The sequence below is a fragment of the Hippopotamus amphibius genome, chromosome 8 (assembly GCF_030028045.1).
Source record: "Hippopotamus amphibius kiboko isolate mHipAmp2 chromosome 8, mHipAmp2.hap2, whole genome shotgun sequence".
In the NCBI taxonomy this organism is placed as follows: domain Eukaryota; kingdom Metazoa; phylum Chordata; class Mammalia; order Artiodactyla; family Hippopotamidae; genus Hippopotamus; species Hippopotamus amphibius.
The window spans coordinates 8,336,993-8,364,059 of NC_080193.1; the positions used below are offsets into that span (position 1 = coordinate 8,336,993).

Sequence of the window (27,067 nt, forward strand, 5' to 3'; positions counted from 1 at the left end):
GCCTCAGCCCTTCTGGGCCTCACTTCTGACCATCAATGACAATGTTGGCTGTTAGCAAACCGCCTTCCTGCCTCAGCCTCCTCATCCAACCTCTATTATTATTTTGGTAAGACCAGACTTGAAATCAACTCGCTTTTTCATTAGAATAAATTTTAATTTTAAATGGATAACCCATGTCACGCCGAAAAATAGAAGAAAACCACCACAACAAATACAAGGAAAATCCAACCACATCCCCAAAATCTCACTAGACGCCATTATCTGCTCAAGGCTTTTTAAAAGAGGAGATTGACAGGTGATTGGGAAGTGTTTAAGACCCATTAGCTCCAACAGAAACTTTCTTCTTGATATAAAGAGAAAAATTAAAGGAGAATTGAAAACTAAACAACTCAACATTTTATGATTTAGAGACGTTTAAGGCGGGGTCCAGGTGCCCCATGACTATCCCTCAAGGGTCACCTAAAACAGCAATATATAAAACAATGCAATTTACATACACGAAAAATCCACATATACTGAACAATATCAATTTTGCAAAAATACCTCCAAACAAAAAGATACACATTAAATAACGGTCAGGGATTGGGGGGAGTTAGCTGATGTGCAGGGTGGTTGCTAGAAATACAGCATCTGTGTCTGATTTCGATAAAGGTGCCCCCTCTGTGTAGAATCAGACCTTTTGGAAAGTGCAAGGCTTGATGGGCAGAGCGAATGAATGAATGAAGGAATAAATGAATGAGTTAATGAAACATGAGAGGGGGCTTGTATGGACCGGTAATGATCATTTCCCATGAGGACTGGTTGTGTTCAAAGGTCATTTGAAGCACTAGCATTTATTCTAAAATTTGGGGTTTCGACTTCCAGAGCTCGTTAGGGAAAAGCCTCACGCCACCCCAGTTATTAACACCTCTCAGTGCATCCCAGGCTGAAGGGAGGCTAATGACCTGGGATCTGAAGACAGGACCAGATCCCTGGCTGGCAGGGTAAGGGGGACACCTTCGCCAGCCCCTGCTTCTCTCCTTCCACTAATCTTGCCCATTGTCCCCTAGGTCACGGACATTCCCTGATGGTGGGCAGTGTGGGGGCAGCTCTGGGGCTTTCCCTAACCTGCATCTCGGCCCTCAGCCTCATCTCCCCTGCCTGGTTCCAGACTACCACCTTCTCCTTTGGTGTCCTCACCTACTGCTCCTGGCCTCAGGGTGACAACTCGAACCAGAGCTGTGGGACCTTCAGGTCCCTGGATGATATTCCTGACTTTGCCTGGAAGGTGAGACGTGGGCTTTTCAATTCAGTTGGGACCTCGGGGAAGGGAGGCACTCCTAAAGCCATCAGAGCAAAAAAAGAAAAAAAAAAAAAAAAAAAAGCCAAGTTCTGGCCATCTCCCCCTTCTAACCCCTGACCCTGTAGCTGCAGAGTGGGGTCTGGCTATCTGCATTTCAGCAAACACCCAGGCTGATCCTAAAGCCAGCCTGTGCATTGCCTTCAGGACACTATACTGCCATCTGCTGGAAAAGTACTGTAATCAATATGCATTTCTGTGATGACTCCCAAATAAATGCATCTCCTAGAGTTGTGCAGTGCACAACCTGTACACACCTACCTGGTCATCCTCGATCTACGTACTGCTGGGTTTGAAAACCACAGCTAAGATGTCGAAATTCTCTGCAAATTGCCAAATTCAACAATGGGGGCAATGGGTCAGGACTCCCAGTTCAGCACCTCTAAGGAAGATTACACAGCTCTCAAAACCAATGATTACAAAGGTGCCTCTCTTGGTGACCCTGCTGTATAGCAGGTACTCAGTAAAGGGTATGGTGGTTGATCTTAATTCTGACTCTACCTCGTAATTAGCTGTGTGCCCTGAGGCAAATGACTCCAATTTCTTATACCTCTGTTTGTTTATATGTAAAACAGGGATGATAATAACAGCTCAGACCTTGTGGGGTTTTGAGGCCTCAGCAGCTGATCAGTTAAGTAGAGAGAGCACAGACTGCCCCCACCCCAGTCAACACCCTCCCGCCTTTCTCTTCCTGGCAGGTCTCAGCTGCGATGCTCCTTGGAGGCTGGCTCCTATTGGCCTTCAATGCAGTTCTCCTCCTGTCTTGGGCTTTAGCCCCCAAAGGGCTGTGCCCAAGGAGGGGCAGTGGCCCAATGCCAGGGGTGCAGGCAGCAGCAGGTGAGTCTGCTGTCACATGTAAGTGTTCCAGACATGTTTGTGGGATGAATGAATGGATGGATGAACGCGCTTGTAAGCAGAGTCTTGCCTCCTGATTGAATCTCAGAATTAAACTCTAGAATTGTAGAACAGTCCTGATCTTTTAACAAGCCAGAAATTGGGGGGTAGGGAATGGTATCCTTAACACCCTCTCTTGCCCTTATCCAAACCCGGTCCTAATAATCTGTCCTCCTTTGTTTCTCTCCCAACCATGCACTTTGCATCATTTTTATCAGGACCACCATATACACTTGAGCAGGGTGTGGACTGCACAAAGGCATCCAGCTGAGGACTGAGAGCTGCTGAAATCTAGCCCATGCTCCACTTGCCAAGCTGTGAAATTGCAAGGCTGCAACTGCCAGAAGCAATGATTTTCTCTAATTCACACATTGGCTTTGGATGATAGAGCTCAGGTCTTGATTGGAACTCTCATCCCATTAATTCTTTACCATCTCTCACCTGGATTAGAGGTGACCACCTCACTTGTCTCCCTGCTGCCACCCTTGCCCCCTAGAGTCTGTTTGCCACACCCTGGCCAGGTGGGTCCTGTTAAAACTGAAATCAGACCATGTCACTCGGACTGGCTTATCTGAGTCAATGACTTCCTGTTACCAATGAGGCTCCCTCACTGACCTCACCTCTTCCCTGCTTCGCCAGGCTCAGCATGCTCCAGCCACACTGGCTTGCTTTCTGTTGCTCATAAACACCAACCTTGTTCCCTCTGCCTGGAATCCTCTCCTCTCAAATCCTCACGTCTTGCTCCTCCAATTTCATTAAGGGTTCTGCTCCAATATCCCTGCCTCAGTGAGGGTCTTCCATGACTTCACGGTAAGGGAGCTTCCCTCTCCTTGGAGTCTGCCTCCTCTTACCTTGCTTTCTATTTTTCACAGCACTTATCTGAACTATCTTATCTGCCTGCTGGATTCTGTGCATCTCTCTCCACTAGAACATCAGTTCCATGGGAGCAAGGACATCTGCTTTGATATCACCAGCATCTAACATGGTACTTCACACATAACAGATGCTCACTAAATATCTGTTGAATCAGTGGATGGAGATACAGTCCCTGTCCTCCAATGTCTAGTGGGGGTGGGGTGTGTTAGGCAGTTGTAACTCTGTGCATATTTGGCACGATGGGGTGAGCAGAGGATGCAAGGAAAAAACTGCAAGAGGTACCTGACCCAGTGTGTAGAGGGTGTTAAAGAACGCTTCCTGGAGGAGGCATCCCTGAGATGAATCTGGAAGGATGAGTTAACCAAATGTGGAAGGAGATTTCAGGTGACGAGAACATCAGGGGCAAAGGCATGGAGACAAGACAGCAAGGCATGTGCAGGGAAGTCCAAGTGGACAAGTGTGGCTACAGGGAGGCTGGATGTCATGTGACTCTTCTGCCTGGGAGTGCCTTCAAAGGGAGGAGGTGTTTGGCTCATTTTCTTAGTATCAGTACTGCCTTTGACAGAGCCCCTAACAGTTCTGATGAATGAATGCATGGATGGAAGGGTGGGTTGGTGAATGGATGGAGTAGGGTGTGTAAGTATTTAGGTGGGTGAGCTGATGGATAGATGGATCAGTAGATATATTACTTGGATGGATGGATGAATGGATAGATGGATGGAGGGATGGGGAAATGGGTAAACTGGAATATGGATGGATGGATGGATGGAGGGAGGGATGGATGGATAGATGGATGGATGGTGGATGGGTGGATGGATGGATGGATGGATGATAGGGGGATTGGCTAAGTGGGTGGTTGGATAGATGGGTGGATAAGTGAATGGATGAGAAGTGGAGAGAATGAGTGGGTTAGAATATGGTTGAATGGATGAGTAAGTAGATGGACAGATGAGTGGAAGCCCAGTTGAGTGACAGGTGGATAAAAAGACAGATGAGCCAATAAGTAAGTGAATGAACGGATGGATGGGTGAGTGAATAGGAGGGTGGATGAGCGAGTCCTGGGATGGAAGGTCAGCCCAGAGCCCCTTGACCAACACACTGGTTTTCCTCCCTGCTGTCTCTAGCCATCACCACCATCGTGGGCCTGCTGGTTTTCCCAATCAGCTTGGCCTCCCCATTCGCCAAGGAAGCCTGCATAGCCTCCTCCATGTACCACAGTGGTCAGTGCCAGCTGGGCTGGGGCTACGTGACCGCCATCTTCAATGCAGTCCTGGCCAGCCTCCTGCCCGTGATCAGGTGGCCCTGTGTGACTGAGGCCCAGCAGATGACCATCTTCTTCTTCAGTGACACTGAGAGCATCATCCTTGTGCCAGAAATAAGCAAATAAAAATATCTGAGGAGGAGCAAAGAGAGCCCACGCTAGGGTGGTATGAAATCACCACGCACCCAGGTTCAAATCTCACCTCTCCTGCTTCCTCGCTGTGTGACTTCAGGCAAGACACTTCACTTCTCTGGACCTTGGTATATACTTCTGTAAAACGGGAGGGGAGTGTGTGAAATAATGCCTACCTTGTAGGACTGACATGAGAATTAACTTGAGATACTGTGTATAAATAAAGCCCTTAGCATGAGGTTAGGCACTAGTACTCAATAAACTTTAGCTACTATTATTCTAATCCCTACCTTACAGGACTGTGGTGAGAATAAATCTATTCACGAAAAGTGCCCGGGGCAATTCTGAATCCGTGGTCATCAAATACCACATCTTTTAATAGGTATGTGCATCTTCTCTCTCTCTTCCTTCGCTTTTTATCACTTCTCCTCTGAGAGAAGTTGAAAATTATTCATTTTCTCATCAAACATGTAGTGAGTGCCCCTTACAGATGAGAGTTGGTCCAGTCTTGGGGTGGGGATGCAGGGGCGGGGGGGGGGCGGGTCAGGCATTAAGGACCTGTCTCACCCCTCCATGCAAATAATCCCACTGATGTGGAAGCTTCACTGTTACTTGGGGCACATGCAGCCCCTCATGATCCAGTCCCAACCTCTCTCTTCAGCTTCTTTCTTGTCATCCACCCAATCCCATGCCTCTCCCTCCAGCCACACTGAATTCTGAGCCCAAAGTAGTCTCTTCGCAGCTCCACCTGTGTAAATGCTACTCTCTCCGCCAGGGATGCTGGAGTCAGTCTGTTGCTTTTGCCTATCATGACCCCTTGCCCTTCTGTTGGGAGCAGCACCACAATCTTCTCTTGGGGAACGACCCTCAGCAACTCTCTGACCACTCCAGGCTTTAGGAAGCACAAATGAGTCCTTCTAGCCAATCAAGCCCGGTCAGGATGATTGGTTGAGAGATGGGCATGGGAGCTGTATAAGCCAGCATGGAGGAGAGTGGAAGCATGAGACAGACAAAGAGGGAGCTCTAAAGACTTCATTGGAATAGCTGGATCCAGTCATGCCTGCTCCCCTACCTGCAAGAGACATGGTTCCAGGCAGCTCCAGGCTGGTATCCCTCTAGGTAGGCTGCCCCAGAAGAAACAGTGAAATGCTCTCTTCCCAGGGAAGGAATCTGATGGGCCAGGACTGAGTCATGTGCCCATCCTGGGGTGAGGGGTATGTCAGCAATCTCACTAGACTTTAACTATAGTTCTACTGTAGGAGATATATTTCCCCAGAAGGTGGGAGAAGTTGCTGGTCCTAGAATGGGGCAAGGTTGCTGGGCATTAAAAACATTCGTTGCCCAACTCTCTCTTTAGGGGATGCTTTATTATCCCCATTTCACAAAAGTGAAAACTGAAGCTCAGAGAGACAAAGTCACTTGTCCAAGGTCACACAGCTGATCAGCGGTAGAGCTGGGATTGGAATCCAGGTCTTTCAGACCCTGTGATGGAGACAAAATAACACCTGAATTTGTTATCTCTGCCCCGACACAGCTCATCAAACTCTTTCAGCTTTAAATGTTCAACTAATGTATAACAAAGGGAGTCCAACTCGAGGATGGAAGATGCCTTAGAGGACTGGGGCAGGGAGGGTGGGGGGGACTAGAGGGGGGGCGTCAAGGAAGGGAGGGAATATGGGGATATGTGTATAAAAACAGTTGATTGAACCTGGTGTACCCCCCAAAAAAAAATAATAATAAATGTTCAACTAAGAACATCTGTAAACAACATTATATTATTAGAGCGATTCTATTTGAAAACAGACCACAGAGAAGGCAGCTTGCACTCATCTTTCAGGAAAAAAACGCAATAAGGACAACAATTACTTTAAAAAAGTAATAGAACAATGGAATAAAGCAATAGAAAACCTAGGAAGCCACCACAAGGTGTCCAAATAGACTCAAAGATCAGTGGTATGTTTTAAATGTTATCAGAAGCACTTTGGGGACTTCCCTGGCAGTGCAGTGGTTAAGAATCTGCCTGCCAATGCAGGGGACACGGGTTTGATCCCTGGTCTGGGAAGATCCCACATGCCGTGGAGCAACTAAGCCCGTGCGCCACAACTACTGAGCCTGCGCTCTAGAGCCTGCAAGCCACAACTACTGAGCCCACTGTCCACAGTCTTTATTTGACAAGAGACAGAAGGATCTGTCTGTCTTATTTTCTCTTCATCATAATAGGAAGCATTCTTTGCTTGCAGGAGCACTGCACCTACCAAGGCTGGAAATCACTGTGCCCATGAGTCTGAATAAAGAAAGCCAGGAAGATACTGGAGGATTCCTGCCCAACCCCCTGATGTAATGGAAAGTCTCCACTGAACTGCATGGTTCTGTGGGTCATTCGGATTCTGCTAGGTTGATTTAGCAATGGCTTGGCAAGCTGGCACTTCACAAAGGATCAAACTGTGCTCCCTCTAGAGTCTATATCTATCCTAGGCTCAAGCTCTCAATGTGTCCAGCAGCTTAAAAGCCAGCAGCACAGAGACCCGGCAGCCTTCCCTGAGTCAGCAGAACCTGATGCTAATTACAGAGTCAGCGTGGGGTTTGCTCCTGCCAACAACGGATGGCCTCATCACACCTAACTCCAGTTGCTCTGTCACAGCCCAAGAGGGATCCCTCAAATTTAAGTATCTGTTGAAAAGGAAAGAAATCTAAACCACTTCCTCCCACTGCCCTCGACTGTACCCTTACCTCCCTTCCTCACCGGGCTGCTGGGACCTCAGGCCTCGGAGAGAAGGAGGGAGGGATGAGAAGGAAGATGAAATAGGGTGGCATACGTGGCTGCCAGTCCTTCTGAAATGGGATGGTCGGGGCCTCCCAAACTCTTTGCACAAGTGCTTCTCAATTGCCCCATGGCCTCTCCTACAAGCCAAATGGGAAGCTCGAGGTGAAAAGAAAATGGAGCGTGGTTTAGAAGGGAAACCTTAGAGCGGCCAGAGAGCCTAGACCCAGCAGTGTTGTTCTGAATGGAAACAGCATCCTTTAGGCAGGAGAGATGGTGACAGACAGTATTCACATTCATGGGACCTCATGAAACTTAAAAGCTTTTGTACAGCGAAAGAAACCATAAACAAGACTAAAAGGCAATCCTCAGAATGGGAAAAAATAATTGCCTATGAAACAACAGACAAAGGATTAACCTCCAAAATATACAAGCAGCTCATGAAGCTTAATACCAAAAAAGCAAATAACCCAATCCACAAATGGGCAGAAGACCTAAATAGACATTTCTCCAAGGAAGACATACAGATGGCCAACACACACATGAAAAGCTGCTCAACATCACTAATCATCAGAGAAATGCAAGTCAATGTGGTATCACCTCACACCGATCAGAATGGCCATCATCACAAAATCTGGAAACAACAAATGTTGGAGAGGGTGTGGAGAAAAGGGAACTCTCCTGCACTGTTGGTGGGACTGTAAGTTGGTACAGCCACTATGGAAAACAATTTGGAGGTTCCTTAAAAAACTACAAATAGAACTACCATATGATCCAGTAATCCCACTCCTGGGCAAATACCCAAAGAAAACCATAATCCCAAAAGAAACTTGTACCATAATGTTTATTGCAGCACTATTTACAATAGCCAGGACATGGAAGCAACCGAAATGCCCATCAACAAATGAATGGATAAAGAAGATGTGGCATATATACACAATGGAATATTACTCAGCTATAAAAAGGGATGAGATGGAGCTATTTGTAATGAGGTGGATAGACCTACAGTCTGTCATACAGAGTGAAGTAAGTCAGAAAGAGAAGGACAAATATTGTATGCTAACTCACATATACAGAATCTAAAAATGGTACTGATGAACTCAGTGACAAGAACAAGGACGCAGATACAGAGCAATGGACTGGAGAACTTGAGGTATGGGAGGGGGCGGGGGGTGAAGGGGAAACTGAGACGAAGCGAGAGAGTAGCACAGACATATATATACTACCAACTGTAAAATAGATAGCGAGTGGGAAGTTGTTGTATAACAAAGGGAGTCCAACTCGAGGATGGAAGATGCCTTAGAGGACTGGGGCAGGGAGGGTGGGGGGGACTCGAGGTGGGAGGAGTCAAGGAAGGGAAGGAATACGGGGATATGTGTATAAAAACAGATGATTGAACTTGGTGTACCCCCAAAAAATAATTAAAAAAAAAAAAAAAAAGAGGCCAAAAAAAAAAAAAAAAAAAAGAAGAGATGGTGACAGACAGTATTCACATGCTCGTGGCTACAAGGAAAAGAGGCAGAAGGAGGAGAGAGGAAGGAGAGGAGAGGGATAGGAGGGATGGGGGAAGGAGAAGATAAAGAAGTGGAGGAAAAGATGGAGAAGGAGGAGGAGCAGGAAGAAGAAAGGGGGGGGAGGAAGAAGCCACAGTGACAACTATGTGTGCCACACACACTGCAAAACAGAGCCCTTCTCCGTCCCTGCTTGGGTGTCACGAAAACATGCCTAGAGGCCCGAGACTCATCTTCTCACATCTATGCAAGGTGCAAATGCACGTGTTTAGGAAAATCTTTACAACAGCAAAATATTCTCTTAGGATTTTTTTCCCATAAAATATATCGCCCTTTACCGTAAGTCAACAGTGCATGTAACCGCACATTTGTACACACATAACAGGATGCTGGTGGTACCCAGGTTTGGTGGTGCCAGGCAGCTGCAGGAATAGTGGGGTCCTCCAGGAGGAGCGCCACGGGTACCAAGCTACAGCTGGAGTCGAGGAAATGAGACCAGTGGCTTCAAAGGACGGTCAGAACATCAGGACTGGTCTTTGCTCTCAGAAGCTTCTCCCAGGAAGAAGCAGACCGTCCCACTAAGAGAGCCCCATGTGGGCTGGCAAAAGACAAGTCCCCCCCTGCCCGCTGCTGTGTGGCTTCGGACTTACCTTTGCTGGCCATCTTCCAAGAAAGTGGTGACTTGGGCTCAGCCAGGCCACCAATGCCACCTGAAACTCCTCTACTTTGCTGGCTTGTTTGGAAACTAACTTTTCCTATAGAAAACCTGCAATTTTGATGTGCGCTCATTAGATTAAATCAAGGTGTGCTTCTACAGCGGAAACCAAAAGTCTCCCTTGGCCCATGGCTCAAGGCTGCTGGGGGCAGAGATCCATGCGAGGTCTCCATTGCCCAAAGACTGTGGTTCAGAATGGCAGCCATGAGTGGGAATCGTGGATATTGAGGGAGATGAGCTGATGGTTATGGAAACACTGGAGGTGAGAGAGGAGCCATCTCAGCAGTGGGGACACAGTGAAGCACCAACTTAGAGGTATACCCTCGAGTCCAATGGCTGACCATCTGGGGACCCCTCTTGTGCAAGGACCTTGGGATACATGGTAGACTGTTTACAAAAATAGACTCAATTATTTCCCTGCCTGTATTTATAACCCTTTTCAATGTCACTTATCAAAGCCACCTATCAACTGGTGGAATCTATTTCTCCATCCTTTGAATCTGAGCTCAGCCATATGACTTCTTCTGACCAAAATAATATGGTAGAAATAACTTTATGCCAATTCTAAGCCTAGGTCTTAAGAGGCATTGCACACTGTTGCTTTCTCTCTTAGAAACCACCATCATGACCATGTAAACAAGTCTAAGCTAGCCTAATGGAGGCCCAGTTTCTCCCACTGTCCTAGCCAACAGCCAGCTAACTGTCTAAAGCAGAGTTGCCTGGCTGGCCATCAGCTGACCACAGACACACAAAGAAGTCGAGCTGAGACCAGAAGGACCTCCTGGTTGAACCCAGCCCATATTTTTGGCCCACAGAATCATCACAAGCTAAATAAACAACTGTTTGAAGCCAGTAAGATTTGGGGCAGTTTGTTATGTAGCATTACTTGTGGTAACAGCTAACTGATACAAAGGATGAGACAAGATTCACCAGCCTGGACCGGGCAGCTATCATGAGAATCTGTCCCTCTTGGTGTCTGGGTCACTGAGGTGGGGTAAAGGGTGCGATGGGAGGACAGTCTTCAGAAGCAACCATTTCTTTCTTTCAAATTAAAAAGAAAATCCCCAAACACAGAAACAAAAAATAACCCAGGTTCACACATTTCTGTTTATATATATTTTCTCTCTATATAGACACAACTCTTAATAAACAGTAACAAGATATGTTGGCAACACTGAGAAAAGGAGGGCACTCCATAGATAAAACAACTCCCACACATTCGATTCAAGGACGCGAGGACACACACAACGTACAGAGACCCAAATAAACACAGTAAGCTGAATAAATAGGAGTTATTCCAAATCACAACCACGATGCTCTCTGGAACACCACGAGAGAAGGCAGAGAAGAGATCTTGTGCTGTACTTTCAGACTGGTCTGTCAAAAAATAAGTAAGAATCGGAAGGCCTAGGACCTGGGTCTTGCTAAAATAATATCCTCTGTAGTGAACAGCTGAATGGCAAAATAAACTTTTATCTGGAGGGGACTTTCATACATTTTCTCCCATCTTGGGAAGGTGGGGGACCAGGGCGAGGAGATGCAACTCCCACAGAGCATCCTTCAGAAGCAAGGGCCATCTAGTCTCATCCATCCTGCCCAGGAGACCCCACTCGGGCGGAAGTTCAGATGCAGCCAAAAGTGCTGGGTCCAAGGGAAGTGCCTTCACAAGCAGCCAGGCAGGGACTGCACCCCCTCCTGGTTTGCTCAGAACGGGAGGACTAAGGCACCCTCTGTGCGAATGCTTCAATGTATTTCACGAGTCTCTTCCCCTCTCCCAGATCCTACCTGTCATTCTTGGGAGGAGCATCCGTCCCTGACTCCCACTGTTTCTCCTGATTCGGGTACATTCTCGAAGAGAAGGGCTGGCAGGACCGCTCTCCTGGGAGGACAGGTAGGCACGGTAAACTAGCTTGCTTGGGGTCTGTTTGGGGATGGTGACCCTTTGTGTGAACACACGGAGGGGACCGTTTCCAGGCTGGGCTGTGACCCTGATGACAGTTCATTGGCTGTTGTTTTTTTTCCCCAAGGAAAACACCTGCCACACCCTACTCGGGCCAACCTCTGTCCTCCTTTCCCTCCTTTGTCCTGAGTGAGCAAGTATACTTAGGGAAAAGCCAGCCTCCCTGAACAAGTGGCTTGCACCAACACACACCTTCCAAGCTTCTGGAACACCAGACCCAATGTGTGGAAGGAGAGGCGAGGTCTTCCCTAGGAAGAGAAGAAGGGGATGTGGACTCTGCCCTCCTTGGGGGACACTGAACAGGACCTGAAAGAGGCCTATCTCATGCCTGTAGACACTTCTCGTAGATAGATACTTCTTGAAAAGAAGAAAAAAAGTCTCTCCCAGGGCCAGGTGGAGGAGAAAAAATGAGGAAAAAATTAGACAATTGGAATCCCGGACCCCAAGAGAGATGTGCAAAGGGCCCCGTGTGCCTTTTCTAAGTGGGAGAAAGTCTCAGGACACAGGTGGCTCAGGAACAAAGAACGTGGGGAGGGAGATCTACTTGCAGCCCCTCCTTCAAGCCAGTGGTTCTCAAGTGGGGCTATTTTGGCAATGTCTGGAGAAGCTCCGGATGTACAGGGGGGTGGGGAGGAGGGCGCTACTGGCATCTAGCAGGTGCGGCTCAACATCCAACAGTGCCCAGGGCAGCATCCCTCAAAAAAAGAATTAAATGTCAGCAGTGCTCTGCTCCAAGCCAACCTTCCAGCCACGTTCTGAGATATCTCCAAAGGCCCCCTTCAGAGTACAGAAGTAGCCCCACAGACCTCTCCCACACCACTTTCCAAAAAGCTCCTTCCCCAGTTGGGAGGGTTGGGAGAGAAGAAGGAGGAGACCATTCTGGGGACCATGAAAGACGTTCCCTTCACTCACACCAACCCCCAACTCCCGCAAGGGAGAAATCCCAGACTTGGGCGATCTTTGGTCAAACGGGAAAACATAAGGCTGAACTGAAGGGGCAACCCCTCGACCCCACCTGCCTGGTGGCCAAAGCTGGGGTACTTTCTCTTTGCACAGAAGTCCATGCTCGGGAACAGATGCCAGAGACCTCGCTCCGCCGGTGATTGGGAGGCGAAGCGGGCAGGACAGGCGGGCGGCGGCTCGGCTGGTGCTGCCTGGGTGACGTGGCCTTCACTTGTTCTCAATCAGGGTCTGCACCTTGTACACGAGGTCCCGGGCCAGCTTCAGGACCTGTTTGGTGTTGTGTCGCTCGGCCATTTCTGAAAGAGCAGAAGGCAAAATCTCATGAGCCTCCTCTGTGTCCATCCTTGGGATGCACGTTTAGTGCCCGGAGGGGTCTCTGGGGCATCCCCATCATCATCTGGCATGACCCCCAGAGCAGCTCTGGACGCAGAGACTCTGGGGAAGGCTTGCATCTCCAGACCTCGGTTTCCTCATCTGTAAAATGGGAACCGTAACAGCACCTACTTCACAAGGTTACTGTGAGATCAAGTGAGATGAAGTTGCCTCACAGTGTGTGTGTTCAGAAAATGTTAGCTCCCCCCACCACCCTCCTACAAACACAACGACTGGGCACCTTTTAAGAAAGCAATGCTGGCCACATGGTGCACACTTAAAAGCAGAGAAGGAAGGAAGCAACAGGAGGAGAGGGTAAGGGAGGAAGCACAAAGAATCATTTTGTCAAGAGTGATGCAAAATGATCAGCTCTTTAAAGCAGAATAATCCTGGCACTTCCCTGGCGGTCCAGTGGTTAAGACTCTGCACGGCCACCGCAGGGGGGCATGGGTTCAATCCCTGGTCGGGGAACTAAGATCCCACGTGCCGCAAGGCGTGGACAAAAACCAAAAACAAAAACAAGCAGAATAATCCTAAACTTGACAGTACTCACAAAGAAATCATTTGGTAGAAGAAAAAGACACTAAAACCATGGTCCCCAAACTGGGTGCCGAGCAACCCCAGGGTGCCACCGTGAATTCGTGGAAATTTTGAGGGAAATACAGCAATCCCCCACATCTGCTGAACACCACCGTAAGCTGCGAATGCGAGTGAGTTTGCAAATTGCATTACATTCCTATCCATGGCTTTATAGCTTTGCAAAAAGCTAGGTTGTCAGCAAGCGGTTGCTGTGGTAAAAGCAAGTATCACGTGAACATCACTGTGGAACAGGAAATGAAGGTGCTGGGGTTCAAACTGATTCCAAGATTTGAGAAGCTGTGCAAAGCCCACCAGGTGAGCACATCCATTAGTAACTGTACTTATTTAAATATAAAATAAAAGTACTATTTTCTTTTGACTTTTATGTGTTATTTTTTTCAAATGGCTACTAAGTTGTTATTACATGGGCTGGACCTCACTAGTTATGGAATGCAACTTTTGATTCAGGGTGCCACCCACCCAGAGACACCGGGGGTGCCATGAACTGGGAAAGTTTGAGAACCTCCAAGCTAAGATAGGAATTGCTTTGAATCCTCAATCACACCCTGAAACCAAAACCAACCTAGACGCTCAACCAGAAGGGATGGTTCAGTAAGTTATGAACCATCACTTGAGATATATTCTGCTGTCTTAAACAATGATTATATGGAAGATGGTTTTAAAAACATTAAGTGGAAAAAAAAATCTAGATACAACCGGATTCTGTGATGGTAACAAGATAAAAATATACATTACTTTGGGAAAGACTGGATGGAAAAAACATCTTTAAAAAATGAACCCACTAAGTGCAATGTGGTTTCCTGGACTGGATCCTGGAGCAGAAAAAGGACATTTGTTGAAACCAAGTGAAATCAAGTGAGTCTGTAGTTTAGCTGCTAGTAATATATCAGTGTTAATGTCTTCACTGTGATAAACGCGTCAAGATCAAGTAACATATTAACATTAGGGGCAGCCCGGTGAAGGGTACTGGGAACTCTCTGCAACTTTTCTCTGAATCTGAAATTATTCCAAAATAAAAAGCTTCTTTAAAAAAAAAAAAAAACTAATAATGTTTCCAGTGTAAGGTCATTTCAGGTGGCTTTTTTCTTCTTTTGCTTTTTCCAAAACTTTCTTCAGCTTAAGAAAATGTTTTCATAGTGATAGCAGTAGCAACAGCTTCTATTCATAGTGACAGCCATGGGCCGAGGACCACCTGATTGATGGACTTTATATCCCCGTGGTCTCATTTAATCCTCCTGACATCTCTGTGCGGGAGGTGTTAGTACCATTTTATCCCCAAGGACTCTGAAGCCCAGAGACGTCCAGTCACTTGCCCAAGGTCACACAGCTCCCGGGTGGCAAGGCTGGGATCAGAATCCATCTTTGTCTGATTTCAAAGACTGTGCCTTTTTTTATGCCATTTCAACTGCCTTCCTGTATTTGCTTTCCCTACACACGTCATCCCTCCGAAGCAGACACTGTTGCTCCATTTCCCAGATGAGGAAGCCAATGTTTAGAGAGGGGGGAGTGATGTGTCCATGGCACAGCTGATTCCTGGCAGCGCCAGGGTGGGCCCTTGAGCCTGACTTCAACACCCAGGCTCCTTCTGCCAGATCCCGGAGAAAAACACACGGGGATCACTCAGCATTGCAAAACGTCAAGTCACCCATTTGGAAACAGCCACAGAAACAGACAGAACCCTCCTCCATCCCCTTCATCACGCATCAATCTCAGAGACCCTCCACTCCTCCCCAGACTCTCGGAAGGTGCCCTCGAGAAGCCTGCACCCCTCAGATGAGACCCTGGTCATGTGGGTACCATTAAAAAATTTGATGATGTCTGTGAAATCCATGTTGTTCTCCAAGATGATGTCACGGTAGACCTCCACCAGCGCCAGCGCAATGAACAGGACATAGTGGGCCGAGGAGACGTGTTTGGCTGCCCAGATGGTCTCCCAGACAGAGAAGACATCATCGTAGACGAGTTCTGCCGAGACACCAACACACACACGCGCAGGGCGAGTCAGCCATTGAGCTTATGGTGCTGCTCTCCCTCAGGGAAGATTCCAGGCCAGCCGTGCTCTGTGCGTCTGTCCTGGGGCAGTGGACAGAGCTTAGGCCAGGAGACAGGCGATCTGGACACTGTCATCTGACAGAAGCCTGAGTTTCCCCCTTCTGTAGAATAGGCTATGCAAACCAGGTGGGTTGTAAGTTTCCAGCTCTGACATCCTGTAAGTGCAGATTTGATTTACACTGACCTGTCCTTGCTCCGCCCCTTGGCCAGTGTCTCCCTCTCTCCCTGCACCCTCATCTCTTTTAGCACCCATGGAGGGTATCTCCCCTTCCCCCTGCACCCAGGCAGATCTGGCTGCTGCCTCTAGGTCTAGTAAAGAGATAGAATAGAACAATGATGGAGAAGAAGGCTTCCTACGTCCAATAAACTCAGTCTGAGTCCTGGCTCCATCACTGACTAGCAAGGGGACCTTGGGCTAGTTACTTCTCCATGAGCCCTTCTCTTTCCCATCTGTAAGTGGGGTGATACTGATGGTAATAAAGAACTGAAGAAATAATACATGGAAATGGCTCAGCACAGTGCCTGGCCCTTAATAAACACCTCCATACAGGTTAGACATTATTATTAGCATCACCCCAAATTTGCATGATAGCAATGCACCATGTCCGACATCATTTCTAAGTCACTTGTGAAATATGCTTCATGGGCTTCAGAGTTCTTGGCCTCTGATAAGCAGCTTAATAGAATGGAAGGGAAATGGGCTTAGGCAGACAGAGGCAGGCTCAGGTCCTGGCTCTATTACTCCTAGCTCTGAATTTAGTTCTTCTCAGCCTTAGTTTCCTCATCTGTAAAATGGGGATGGTGACAACACCTACTGCATAGCGTCTCTGCAAGATAAGGTGGGTGAACTGATAGTCAGAACTGAACAAATGGGCATTACTCTCTTCCACGGGCTTTGTTCCAACATCCCCGAGCCTCATCTCCGTGGTTCTTTCCCCCTGAGATTCTGTTACAAAGAGTCTGGGAACAAGATCCCAGTTTGATGTCTGTACCTCGCTTGAAATCCAGCAGGAACCAGCGGTAGCAGAAGTAGAAGTGAGTGTAGTCCCCATTCTGATGCATCAACTCAAAGAGCTCTGAGTCCAGGATCTGTTAGAGGAAGGAAAGACAGACATCAGCCTCCTGGGCAAAGGCCAGACCAGAGGGACAACTGAATAAATGATGCTACATCCCCATACCAGACACCATTCAGCCCTTAACAACCAGGTGGAGTTTAAAAATGGGCAAAGGATTTGAAGTGGCAATCAACCTAGCTCAACCTAACCCTGTCATGTCCCTAAGGAAGATATGCAAATAGCCAACAAGCACATGAGCCATGTTTACCATCATTAATTAGGAAAATGCAAATCAAAACCATAATGAGATACCACTTCACGTGCACTAGGATGGCTATAATAAAAATGACAGACAACAACAAAAGTGTTGGCGAGGATGACGAGAAACTGGAACCCTTATGTGTTCTGGTGGGAATGCAAACTGGTGCAGCTGTAAAGCCACGCCTAGGTATATCCCCAAGAGAAATGAAAGCCCCCGTCCATAAAAACTCGTACATGAACGTACACAACAGCGTTATTCATAATAGCAAAAAAGTGGAAGCAACTCAAATGTTCATCAGTGGACGAATGGATACACGAAATGTGGTCTATCCATGAAATGGAATATTCGGCAATTAAAAGGAATGGTGGGCATATATATGCCATAACAGGGATGGACCTTGAAAACATGATGCTAAGCGAAAGGAGCCAGACACAAAAGGCCACATGTGGTGTGACTCCGTTTATATGAAATGTCCAGAACAGGTAACTCCATAGAGACAGGAAGTAGATTCGTGGTTGCCAGGAGCTGGGGAGAGGGATTGACATTAATGGGTGTGGGGATGGTTTCTGGGGTGGGGAACGTGTTCTGAAGTTAGACAGGGGTGATGGTTTCACACCCGTGAATATTCTAAAAACCACTAAATTGAATATTTTAAAAAGGGTGAATTTTATGGTATAGGAGTTGATCTCAGTAAAGCTCTGTGTGTGTGTGTGTGTGTGTGTGTGTGTGTGTGTGTGTGAGAGAGAGAGAGAGAGAGAGAAAGAGAAAGAAATATACTCAAATATTTCTTTGCAGAAAAGGACCAATACATTCAAGCATCCTGTTCAGGGCAAGGGCCATGTCTTGTGCATTAGTGCAGGCACAGTGCCTGGACCAAGTAAATGCTCAGTGAAAATGAATCCAGTGGCGTTGACTTGAGCTGCTGAGTGAAGGTTGAGTTGAATTGAACTTTTTAGTTTAACTCAAGTGGGCTGAGTTCAGTAGGACTGAGTTACTGCGTCCAGTTAAACTAGGCGTGGCTGTTAAGTTGGCCTGCGGTCCATTGGGCTGAGCGGGAATAAGTTATATTATTGAAAAGCACAAGGTCATACCTGGATTAGTGACCTCATGTTGGCAAAGTGCGTGTCCATGGCACCTCCGTGCGGGAAGTTCTGGTTCATCCTCTTCATGAGCTCCGTGAAGCAGCTGAAGGCAAGGGCCTCTGGGGACAGAGCACAGGAGAGACAGTCAACTGCACCACTGCCCGAGGATCCTGCGGTCCCAAAGTGATGGTCCGAGGGCCTGAGCTGGTTTACAAAGTCCGCCGCCAAATGAGAAACGTAAGGACAGTGGAGTACCCACGTATATACTATTTCAAGGAATGCTCTCCAACTAATTTCATATTCCCCACCTTAGAGGTATTGGAATATTTTATTTTAGGAAACAATGGTGACAGCATATGCCCTGTTTTCAAGATCCCTATTTGCTATAGTAAAAAGTTGACAATGTTTGATTTCCAAACTTTTTGGAAAAAACATTTCAGCAGGATTCATGAAATCCTCATGTCTGGGAACCACTGTATTAAAATAGAAGCTGTCAATACTGGAAGGGTGTTTGCAGGCATTGTGCAAAGAAAGGGTCAGACAGCATTGGGGAATGCCGCTTAGAGAGCCACTATCTATATTAAGAAAAAAAAGGCTCTGAGAAGTCCTATAATTTAAAACATCTGCTTTCTATTGTTCAACCCAGTGTTTGAAAAATGTATTTGAAAATGGTGCTTTTTTTCTCTCAACACCTAGTAACTCTGGGGGAAGTTATGAGGTTTCCCGAGGCACAGTAGGATCTCATTCATTTTTTAAAAGACTTTATTTTTCAGAACAGTTTAGATTTATGGAAAAATTGAGAAGAGTGTAGAGAGAGTTTCCATATACCCCACACCTCGTTTCCCCGTTACTAATACCTCCCATTAGTGTGGTACATTTGTTACAATTAAAGACCCACTGAAGATACATAATTAACTCAAGTGCATAGTTTTTTTTGTTTTGTTTATATCTTATGTCCTTTTTCTGTTCCAAGAACTCATCCAAGAACTATATTATATAGGGCTGTCATCTCTCCTTTGGCTCCTCTGGGCTATGTCAGTGTCTCAGGCCTTCCTTGTTTTTGATGACCTTGATGGTTATGAAGAGTATGGGATGCCTCCCTACTGGAATTTGTCTGATGTTTTTCTCATGATAAGACTGGGATGACGGGTTGTTGGGAGAAAGACCATGTGGGTTATGTGTCATTTGCAACACCTTATATGAAGGGTCTGCAGTGTCAACGTGATTGAGGATGGCTGATGACCCTGGCCACCTGACGGAGGCAGCGTTTTCAGGTTTCCCCACTGCGTATTTTCTCTCTCAACTCCCACCCCCTCTACACGGAACTTTTTGAAGAGTCGGGATTTTTACTTCCCATTTTTAAACAGTCTTATTGAGGTTTACACACCATAATGTTCACTCTTTTAAATGCATAATCCACTGGTTTTAGTATATTCATATCTGTGAACTGAAATCGCTATCTAATTTCAGAACATTTTCACCACCCTCAAGACATTCTCTCCATATCAGCAGTCATCACCTATTTCCCTCTCCCCACAGTCCCTTATCAACCACTAGCCTCTTTTCTGTCTCTATAGATTTGCCCCTTCTGGCAGCAATCTTATCTGAATGTTGCTAAAATGCCCAGCTTATCAAATGCTCTTGGAGCCAGTTTTCTTATCTTACTGGTTTCCTCATTAACAAGTTGAATACAATCTTTGTCGTGTGTGTTCATTTTATTTGTATGAGACAGTCATGTAACCTTTTGGAAATTATATTTTATCAGTTCTAAAGGTCATCCACTGAGATATTTGAAGGGATTAATCCAATGGAGACAAATTAAATCAATTGGCCTACACATCTTTTCTTGGCCTCTGAAATGAATCTTAGGTGGCAACAGAATTTTACCTTTTCTGACAATCTATAGTTCTTTTTTAATTTTTCTAGTGATATTATGGTATTTGTTTTTATTTCTGGTTTGTACACCTTCAATATGTTAGTCTGAGTTGATGGCAGCAATGACTGGGGATTTACTCTTATGGTCTGACTATGTGGTGATCTCTGCTGGACGTATAATGGCCTGGTCTCTGTTGGGTGAAAGATGACAGAGAATCCAATTTCATAGGCTTTTTTCTTTTTTTTTTTGAATCTATTTGCAACCTCAAATCAATTAGGGATTACATGCTCACTTGGAGGAAAATAACCCAAGTTTTTGAGTTTCTGGCTCACTGCTTTCGGCAATGTTTTATAGTTTTTGGTGTACAAATCTTGTACCTCTGTTAAGTTTATTCATAAGTATTTCATTCTTTCAGATGGTATCACAAATGGAATTGCTTTCCTAACTTCATTTTTAGACTGTTCACTGCAATTGTATAGAAATATAATTGGTTTTTATATAGGTCCTGTATCCTGCAACCTTGCTGAACTTGTTAATTAGTTCTAATATATTTTTGATTCTTTAGGGTTTCCTACACGCAAGATCATGTCATCTGCAAATACAGATGGTTTTACTTCCTTTCCAATCTGGGTGCCTTTTATTTCTTTTTCTTCCCTAATTGTCCAGGCTAGGGCCTTTTGTGGCAGAAGTGGACATCTTGGTCTTACTTTTGATCTTAGGCGGGAAGTGTTCAGTATTTCACCACTGAGTATGATGTTACCTGTGGGTTTTCCACAGATGACTTTTAGCATGTTGCGGAAGTTCTCTTTCATTCCCAGTTTGCTGAATGTTTTTATCATGAAAGGCTGTTGAATTTCATCAAATGACATCTCTGTCAACTGAGATGATCGTGTGATTTTTGTCCTTTATTCTACGAATGTAGTGAATTGATTGATTGAATCATACATTGATTGATTTTTATACATTGAACCATTCTTGCATTCCTGGGATAAACCCCATTTGATCGTGATATATAATCCTTTTTATATCTTCATGGATTCAATTTGCTACTGTTTTGTTGAGGATTTTTGCCTTTGACTTCATAAAGGATATTGGTCTATAGTTTTATTTTCTTGTGATGTCTTTATCTGGTATAGGTAACAGGTAGTACCAATGGGTCCTCATATAAAGACCTGCTTCGTAGGATGAGTTGGGAAGTGTTCCCTCAACTTCTCTGTTTTGGAAGAGTTTATAAACTATTGGTATTCATTCTTCAAGTGTTCGGTAGAATCTATCACCAGTGAAGCCATCTGGGTCTGAGTTTTTCTTTGTTCTCCTTCATTTTTTTAAATTAATTAATTAATTTATATATTTTTATTTTTTATTTACTGGCTGCGTTGGGTCTTCACTGCTGTGTGCAAGCTTTCTGTAGTTGCAGTAAGTGGGGGCTACTCTTCATTGCAGTGCATGGGCTTCTTATTGTGGTGGCTTCTCTTGTTGCGGAACATGGACTCTAGGTGCCTGGGCTTCAGTAGTTGCAGCGTGTGGGCTCACTAGTTGTGGCACATGGGCTTAGTTGCTCCGAGGCATGTGGGATCTTCCTGAACTCGTGTCCTCTGCATTGGCAGGAGGATTCTTAACCACTGCGCCACCAGGGAAGCCCTGTTCTCATCTATTTTTATACAAAGCCTGGCTGAGTGTTGGGCACCTGGAAATAAGTGCTAGTCAACATGGAATAAGAGAACTTTTTATTTCCCTAAGACCTTGATGTGTTCACCAGACAGGTCTTCTGAGCACCTATACTGACCCACTCCATGGAGTCACAAAGTGAGGTTAAGCCTTCTTCTCTGTAGTGGGAAAGAAACTGCATCCCCAGTCCTGGGGCAGGGAGGACACACTCACCGTCATCCAGAATGACCAGCAGTGGGGCCAGGAGGTCACACATACCCTGGACATAGCCGATCTCGATGTGCTGCCAGATGTAGCTACAAGAGAGATACAAGACGGCCAGTGATGGCACAACCTGCCTCAACAACCCACTCCTCCTTCACCTCTCCCCTGGTCTGGTCCCCCTTCTCTCACCTGGACCACTCCCTCAACTTCCTGCCTACATCCCCATCCCCAGTCTCGCTCTCTTCAAACATCCTATGCTCAGTCACCAGGATGACCTTCTTAAAGCTCAGCACAAAGAGACCACTGCATGCTTAACCACCTTCACAGGCTCCCCACTGCATGACAGGACAAGGTCCAAACTCCTTTACTGGGGGTGCAAGGCATTCATAGTTTCTTCCCAATCCCTCTTTACAATCTCACACATCACTTCCCAGTACTTCTTCCCTTCCAGCCACGCTGAGGTATTTACCTCAGTACAAATAAAACATACATTCATGGCCCTGTGCTTTTGCCCCAGCAGTTCCCTCTGCATGGAATTCCTATCTGCCCCTTAATAATAATAACTAATATTTACTGAACATTTACCATATGCCCACTCCACTATACATGTATTGTATCATTTAATTCTCAAAATACTCATATGAAAAAGTTCCTGTTATTTTCCCATTTCACAGATAAGAAGAACGAGGCACAGAGAACTAAGTGACATGCACCAAGTCATACGTCTAATAGTAAATGGTAGAGACAGGATTTGAACCCAGGTGGCCTCACTCCAGTGTATGTGCTCTTAACTTGAATGCTAAATGATTTCTTCAGTGTCTCCTCATTTTGCCAAAATCCATCTTGAAGGTCACCGCCCCTGTGAGGCCTTCCATGATTTCTCCTGGTGCCATAACTAGGTAAAAGTTAGCCTATCCTTCTCCCCCAGCTTTTTAATTTTAGGGTAGCATATCATATTAAAGTTAATTATATCTGTATTGCTTCAACTACATTCTGAGTGGCAGTAATTGCTTGAGCGACTATAAGACAGAATGGTTAAGAGGTGGTGTTTATTAATAAGAATAAGTTGGGGAAAAAAAAAAAGAATGAGTTGGGGGACTTCCCTGGCAGTCTGGGGGTAAGACTCCACACTTCCACTGCAGGGGGTGCAGGTTCCATCCCTGGTTGGGGAACTAAGATCCTGCATCCTGCGCCGTGTGGCAAAAAAAAAAAAAAAAAAAAAAAGAATGAGTTGTAACAGGGTTTGGCAAACCTTTTCTGAGAGGTCCAGATAATAAATACTTTCAGCTTTGTAGGCCCTATATTCTCTTTCTCAACTACCTAACGCTCCAGAAGCAGTCACAGATAATGTGTAAACAAATGCACATGGCTGAGTTCTAAAAAAAAACTTTATTTACAAAAGCAAGTAGTGGGCTGGATTTGGTCCACGGGCTGTAGAAATAGTTTAAAAACCCCTGAATTAGAGTAACATGGAAAGAAGTCCAGGATGTATTGTGGAGTGTAAGAAGCAAGTTGCAGAAAAATAGTTTATAATATAATCCCACGCAGGAAAAATTTTTTAAAAATTAAAACACATGTACATGCATATTATACTATATATTACATAGTATAACCATATATTATATAGTATTGTATGCTATATATTTATGTAGTTATATAGCATTATATTACATTAAATATTAATTACTATCTAAATATCAATATATTATGTGTATATTCATATTATATTATACTATATATCATGTGGTATAATTATATACTACATATGAAGCATAATTATATACTATATGTTATATAGCATAATATATATTATATAATATACTATCTATATATCTATACATATGTGTGTGTATATATATATATCTTGGGAGGGTAGTCACTAAATTGTTAGCAGTAGATTCTTCTTCTAGGTGAGTGGCACTGATGACTGGATATAAAAGGAGAAGTTTCTCTTTATACTTCATGCACTTCTGAATTCTTTGGATGATTCAGGTTTTTTTCATAAGCACGGGTTACTTTCATATATTAAGAAATAAAATATTTAGCATTTAATGAAAAGTAACAAGCAGCCCCAGATCCTAGCTTACAGAAATAAAGCCCAAATTCTAGAGCCCAGGAGACATGGGCCTGAGTTCCCATTCAGCTGCTGCCCAGGCGAGCTATGCAGTACCCTCCCCCGGGCCTCCACTTCCTCACTACCGGAGGGGATAACACTTACCTCATAGGCTTGTTGTGAGGACCAAGTGACATAACATTAGCAGAGGGCTCAGGATAGTGCCTGGTATACAGCAGGTGTTTGATAAATGCTCTCTATTATTATCATTCCCATGACTGTTACATTATTGTCAGCATGCACTGGAGTAAGATTTGAGGTGGGCATAGTGCCAGCTGCAGTGTGTGGTTCTGACTGGGCTCCCAGTAGCCCACACCGGTGCCAGCCCCTCCTGATCCCCGACAGGTCCACCCCCGCACCCAGCCACCTGCACATGATGTTCCGTAGCTTCTCCAGGTTGGCAGGTGTGAAGTACCAGTAGTTGCGGTCACACCTCTGCACGTCCTTCTCGATGCGGTGCAGGTTCACGGTGTACAGATCCAGCAGCTCGGGCTGCGGGCCCCCAGGAGGGGAGGAAAAGAACAATTACACCCTGACTCCTCACAGAGGCTGTCTTCCAGAGATTCTCTCTCCTCCCAGCCCTCTCCGGTCATCAATTAAAAATACTTCCTCTATTGAGACCAGTTAGATGTCTGACTTTATTTTTGTTGCTACTGTTTCCTGAGAGAGCCTCTTTTACTTTGCGTGATGAAAATTCTCTTTATTTTTCTCCTTTACAAAACAATACTATCCTATAAGGTGTATAGAATTATTATGTCCATTTTATAGACAAAGAAAGTAAGATTGATATTTATTTGTATATATATGTGTATATATATATATATACATACATGTGCTAATTAAAAACTAATTAAAAAACTAATTAAAAAAAGACAAAGAAATGAAAACACTTCTGGGAAAAACAAAATTTTTTGCAGGAAAGAAAAAACATGTACAAGTTACTACATGGATCATGCTTTATATTGTTATGATAATAAAAACACCAAACAGTCATTTAACTACAACTATTATAACCACAGTGGATGGATGAGGACTGGGACAGTTTCACTTGTGTGGTGAGGGGGTGGGGTGGGAAAGGAAGAAGACTGAGTCCACTTCCTCCATAGTGGGGAGTCGACACCTAATGTCTAAAACTGAAGAAAAACAAAAAAAAGATCAAGAAGTAGCAATACAAGTATATTATTTACAGGCATGAGGGTGAAGACCAGATAATTTGGGCAGGATAAGTAATTACTACTGCCTCTGGGGAGAGCTCAGTGGGCAGAAGTAGGGCAGACAACTTCCAGTTTTTGGATCTAGCCTTGTCTGACTGTTGGACTCTTCGTGATGGAAATAACAAGTTCTTTAAAAGAAAATGGATGCAGGGAATTCCCTGGCTGTCTGGTGGTTAGGACTCCACAACTTCCACTACAGGGGGCACAGGTTTGATCCCTGTTCAGAGATCCCACAAGCCATGCAGCACAGGCAAAATAAATAAAATAAAATAAAATAAAATTTAAAAAAGAAAATGGATATACATTGCTTGGCTCAGAAAACCTCCCTTTCAGTTGATGTCCTTTGCTTTGGGCTTTTTGGCAAGAAAGTAAAGCCCAATATTTAGAAGATATTGGACCTGAGTGTAAATCAAGATGCTCACCATTAAGGTTGCTACTGATCACTTTGGGCTGAGCACAAAGGACTTGATCACTAATTCTGAAACCAACTCAGGAAGGAAGGTACTAGATAGGTAGGGAAACTGAGGCTCAGAAAGATAAAGTGATGTACCTAAGCTGGGATGTGAACCCAGCACTGTCTGACTGCAAAGCCTGTGTTCTTTAAGTATTATATTACCTTCTCTCCCAAATGGGTTTGTACCATGAACCCTCTGTGATGGGGAAAAGGCAATGAACCAGTAGTCGTTCTGGATAACTGAGGTTTGTGGGACACTCCCCCTCTCCTGCAGCTGCAGATAAGCGAGTGGAGGAGAATCCTGGTAACTTACGGAGTAAGTGACACCACTGGAAGACACGGGGGACACCTCGTTGTTGGCAGACGTGGTCACAGCCAGAGAAGTGAGTGCAGGGAAGAGACTTTCCATCTCGGGCTCCTCTGAGAGGTCCTCACTGTCCACCTGGCTCTGCTTCTCCACCTCGATGCCCCTCCAGCCCTCCAGTGTGGGGCCCTCCTTTTCGGGCAGAGCCACGTCCATGCTGCCACTGACGGACATGAACTCGTCCATACTCTCATTGGCCAGGAAGTCGCTCTCCAGGCTGTCTTGCACGGCCAGCTCCTCACGGGGGACCTCGTCCCGGGAAGTGGTGGCCTCGCTGCTCTGCCCCTCATCTGCACTGCCGTCCCTGGGTCGAATCACAGGGTGGGCAGTGCGCTGGGTGTCCATGACACCGTCTTCCGTGCTCAGGCTGGGTTCTGAGTGCTCTGAGAGGCCCGAGGAGAAGTTGTGAGAGGAAGGATGGCCGGAGTCTGGGGAACAGGTGCCATTTACCAAGCTCCCGTTGGGGACCTTGGGCTGTTTCTCCTCCAACCTGCTTTCTGCCTCCACCTGCTCCACCTCGTCCACAGACTCAAAGACCTGCAGACAAGGTGCACAGAGACAGATGCATTAGGACATCTGTGGTGGCGCTGCTTCCAGCAACAACCTGCATGATCCGCCCACAGGGAACTGGTTCAGGTATGCACGTGCAGGCAGGGGAACACTACACAGTCGGTAAAAAGACCGAGGCAGAACAAGTTTTAACATATGCCTGCATTTGCAGAAAATAAAAAAGTGCACTACGTGCATGCAGAGGCATAGAATAATTCAGAAAGAGACAAGGAAGCACCGCAGTTGGCTCTGAAGAAGAATATCTTTAGCCTACAAAATTATGTGTGTCTCTCTCTGTGTGTGTGAGATATGTGCACATAATTTTTTAAAGTAAAAAAAACATTGGTTAACCACATAAGGAACAGGCTAAAACAGTATCCGTGTGGTGGACTATCATGGATCAATTTTCAAAATCAGTTAGATATGTATGAAATATTACGGAAAAGTCTCCAGGATACAGTTCGAAGATTTATTTGTAGTTCTCTGTGTCTTTAGGCCATATCCCATCAACGCAGATAGTATAAGATCATGTCCCAAGATCACCTGAAATATTTCTTCTGTGTGGTTATGTCACCAACTTGAGTTACCATTACTTTCATGTGCTTCTGGTTTTAAAGAGATTTCTTTTCGATTAAACTGCTTTCAGTCATGTAAAAAACTTACCTAACTCCAAAGTCAAAAGTAGAAAACAAAGTACATTCAGGGAAATGTAGCTTCTTTCCCTGCTCCCCTCACCCCACTTAGGTAGCCATTTGATCAGTTTCTGGTTTATCCTTCCATCGTTTTAGAA

General features: G+C 45.4%; 2 protein-coding genes across 2 annotated transcripts in view; one reads left to right on the forward strand and one right to left on the reverse strand.

The window, feature by feature from the left end:
• Positions 1–1,066: 1,066 nt before the first annotated feature.
• On the forward strand, positions 1,067–4,496 carry LHFPL7 (LHFPL tetraspan subfamily member 7). Its single transcript, XM_057744104.1, has 3 exons — positions 1,067–1,267; positions 2,038–2,176; positions 4,234–4,496. The coding sequence occupies exons 1-3, from the start codon at positions 1,067–1,069 to the stop codon at positions 4,494–4,496; spliced, it is 603 nt and encodes a 200-aa protein (XP_057600087.1).
• Positions 4,497–10,587: 6,091 nt separating this feature from the next.
• SGSM1 (small G protein signaling modulator 1) overlaps positions 10,588–27,067 on the reverse strand; it is an 84,135-nt gene continuing 67,655 nt past the window's right edge. The window contains exons 20-26 of the mRNA XM_057746884.1: positions 25,678–26,265; positions 24,064–24,188; positions 21,593–21,675; positions 17,845–17,954; positions 16,429–16,525; positions 15,182–15,349; positions 10,588–12,708 (exon numbers count right to left, since the gene is read on the reverse strand). Of these exons, the coding sequence (XP_057602867.1) occupies positions 12,620–12,708; positions 15,182–15,349; positions 16,429–16,525; positions 17,845–17,954; positions 21,593–21,675; positions 24,064–24,188; positions 25,678–26,265 (1,260 nt within the window). The 3' untranslated portion in view covers positions 10,588–12,619. The remainder of the gene's footprint in view (positions 12,709–15,181; positions 15,350–16,428; positions 16,526–17,844; positions 17,955–21,592; positions 21,676–24,063; positions 24,189–25,677; positions 26,266–27,067) is intronic.

What these genes read in the sequence shown, in the direction of transcription:
- LHFPL7 (XM_057744104.1), top strand. Translation starts at nt 1,067, where the DNA reads ATGGTGGGCAGTGTGGGGGCAGCTCTGGGGCTTTCCCTAACCTGCATC. An exon ending in TTCCTGACTTTGCCTGGAAG is followed by an intron (nt 1,268 to 2,037) that starts GTGAGACGTGGG and finishes TCTTCCTGGCAG; the next exon opens with GTCTCAGCTGCGATGCTCCT. An exon ending in AGGGGTGCAGGCAGCAGCAG is followed by an intron (nt 2,177 to 4,233) that starts GTGAGTCTGCTG and finishes TGCTGTCTCTAG; the next exon opens with CCATCACCACCATCGTGGGC.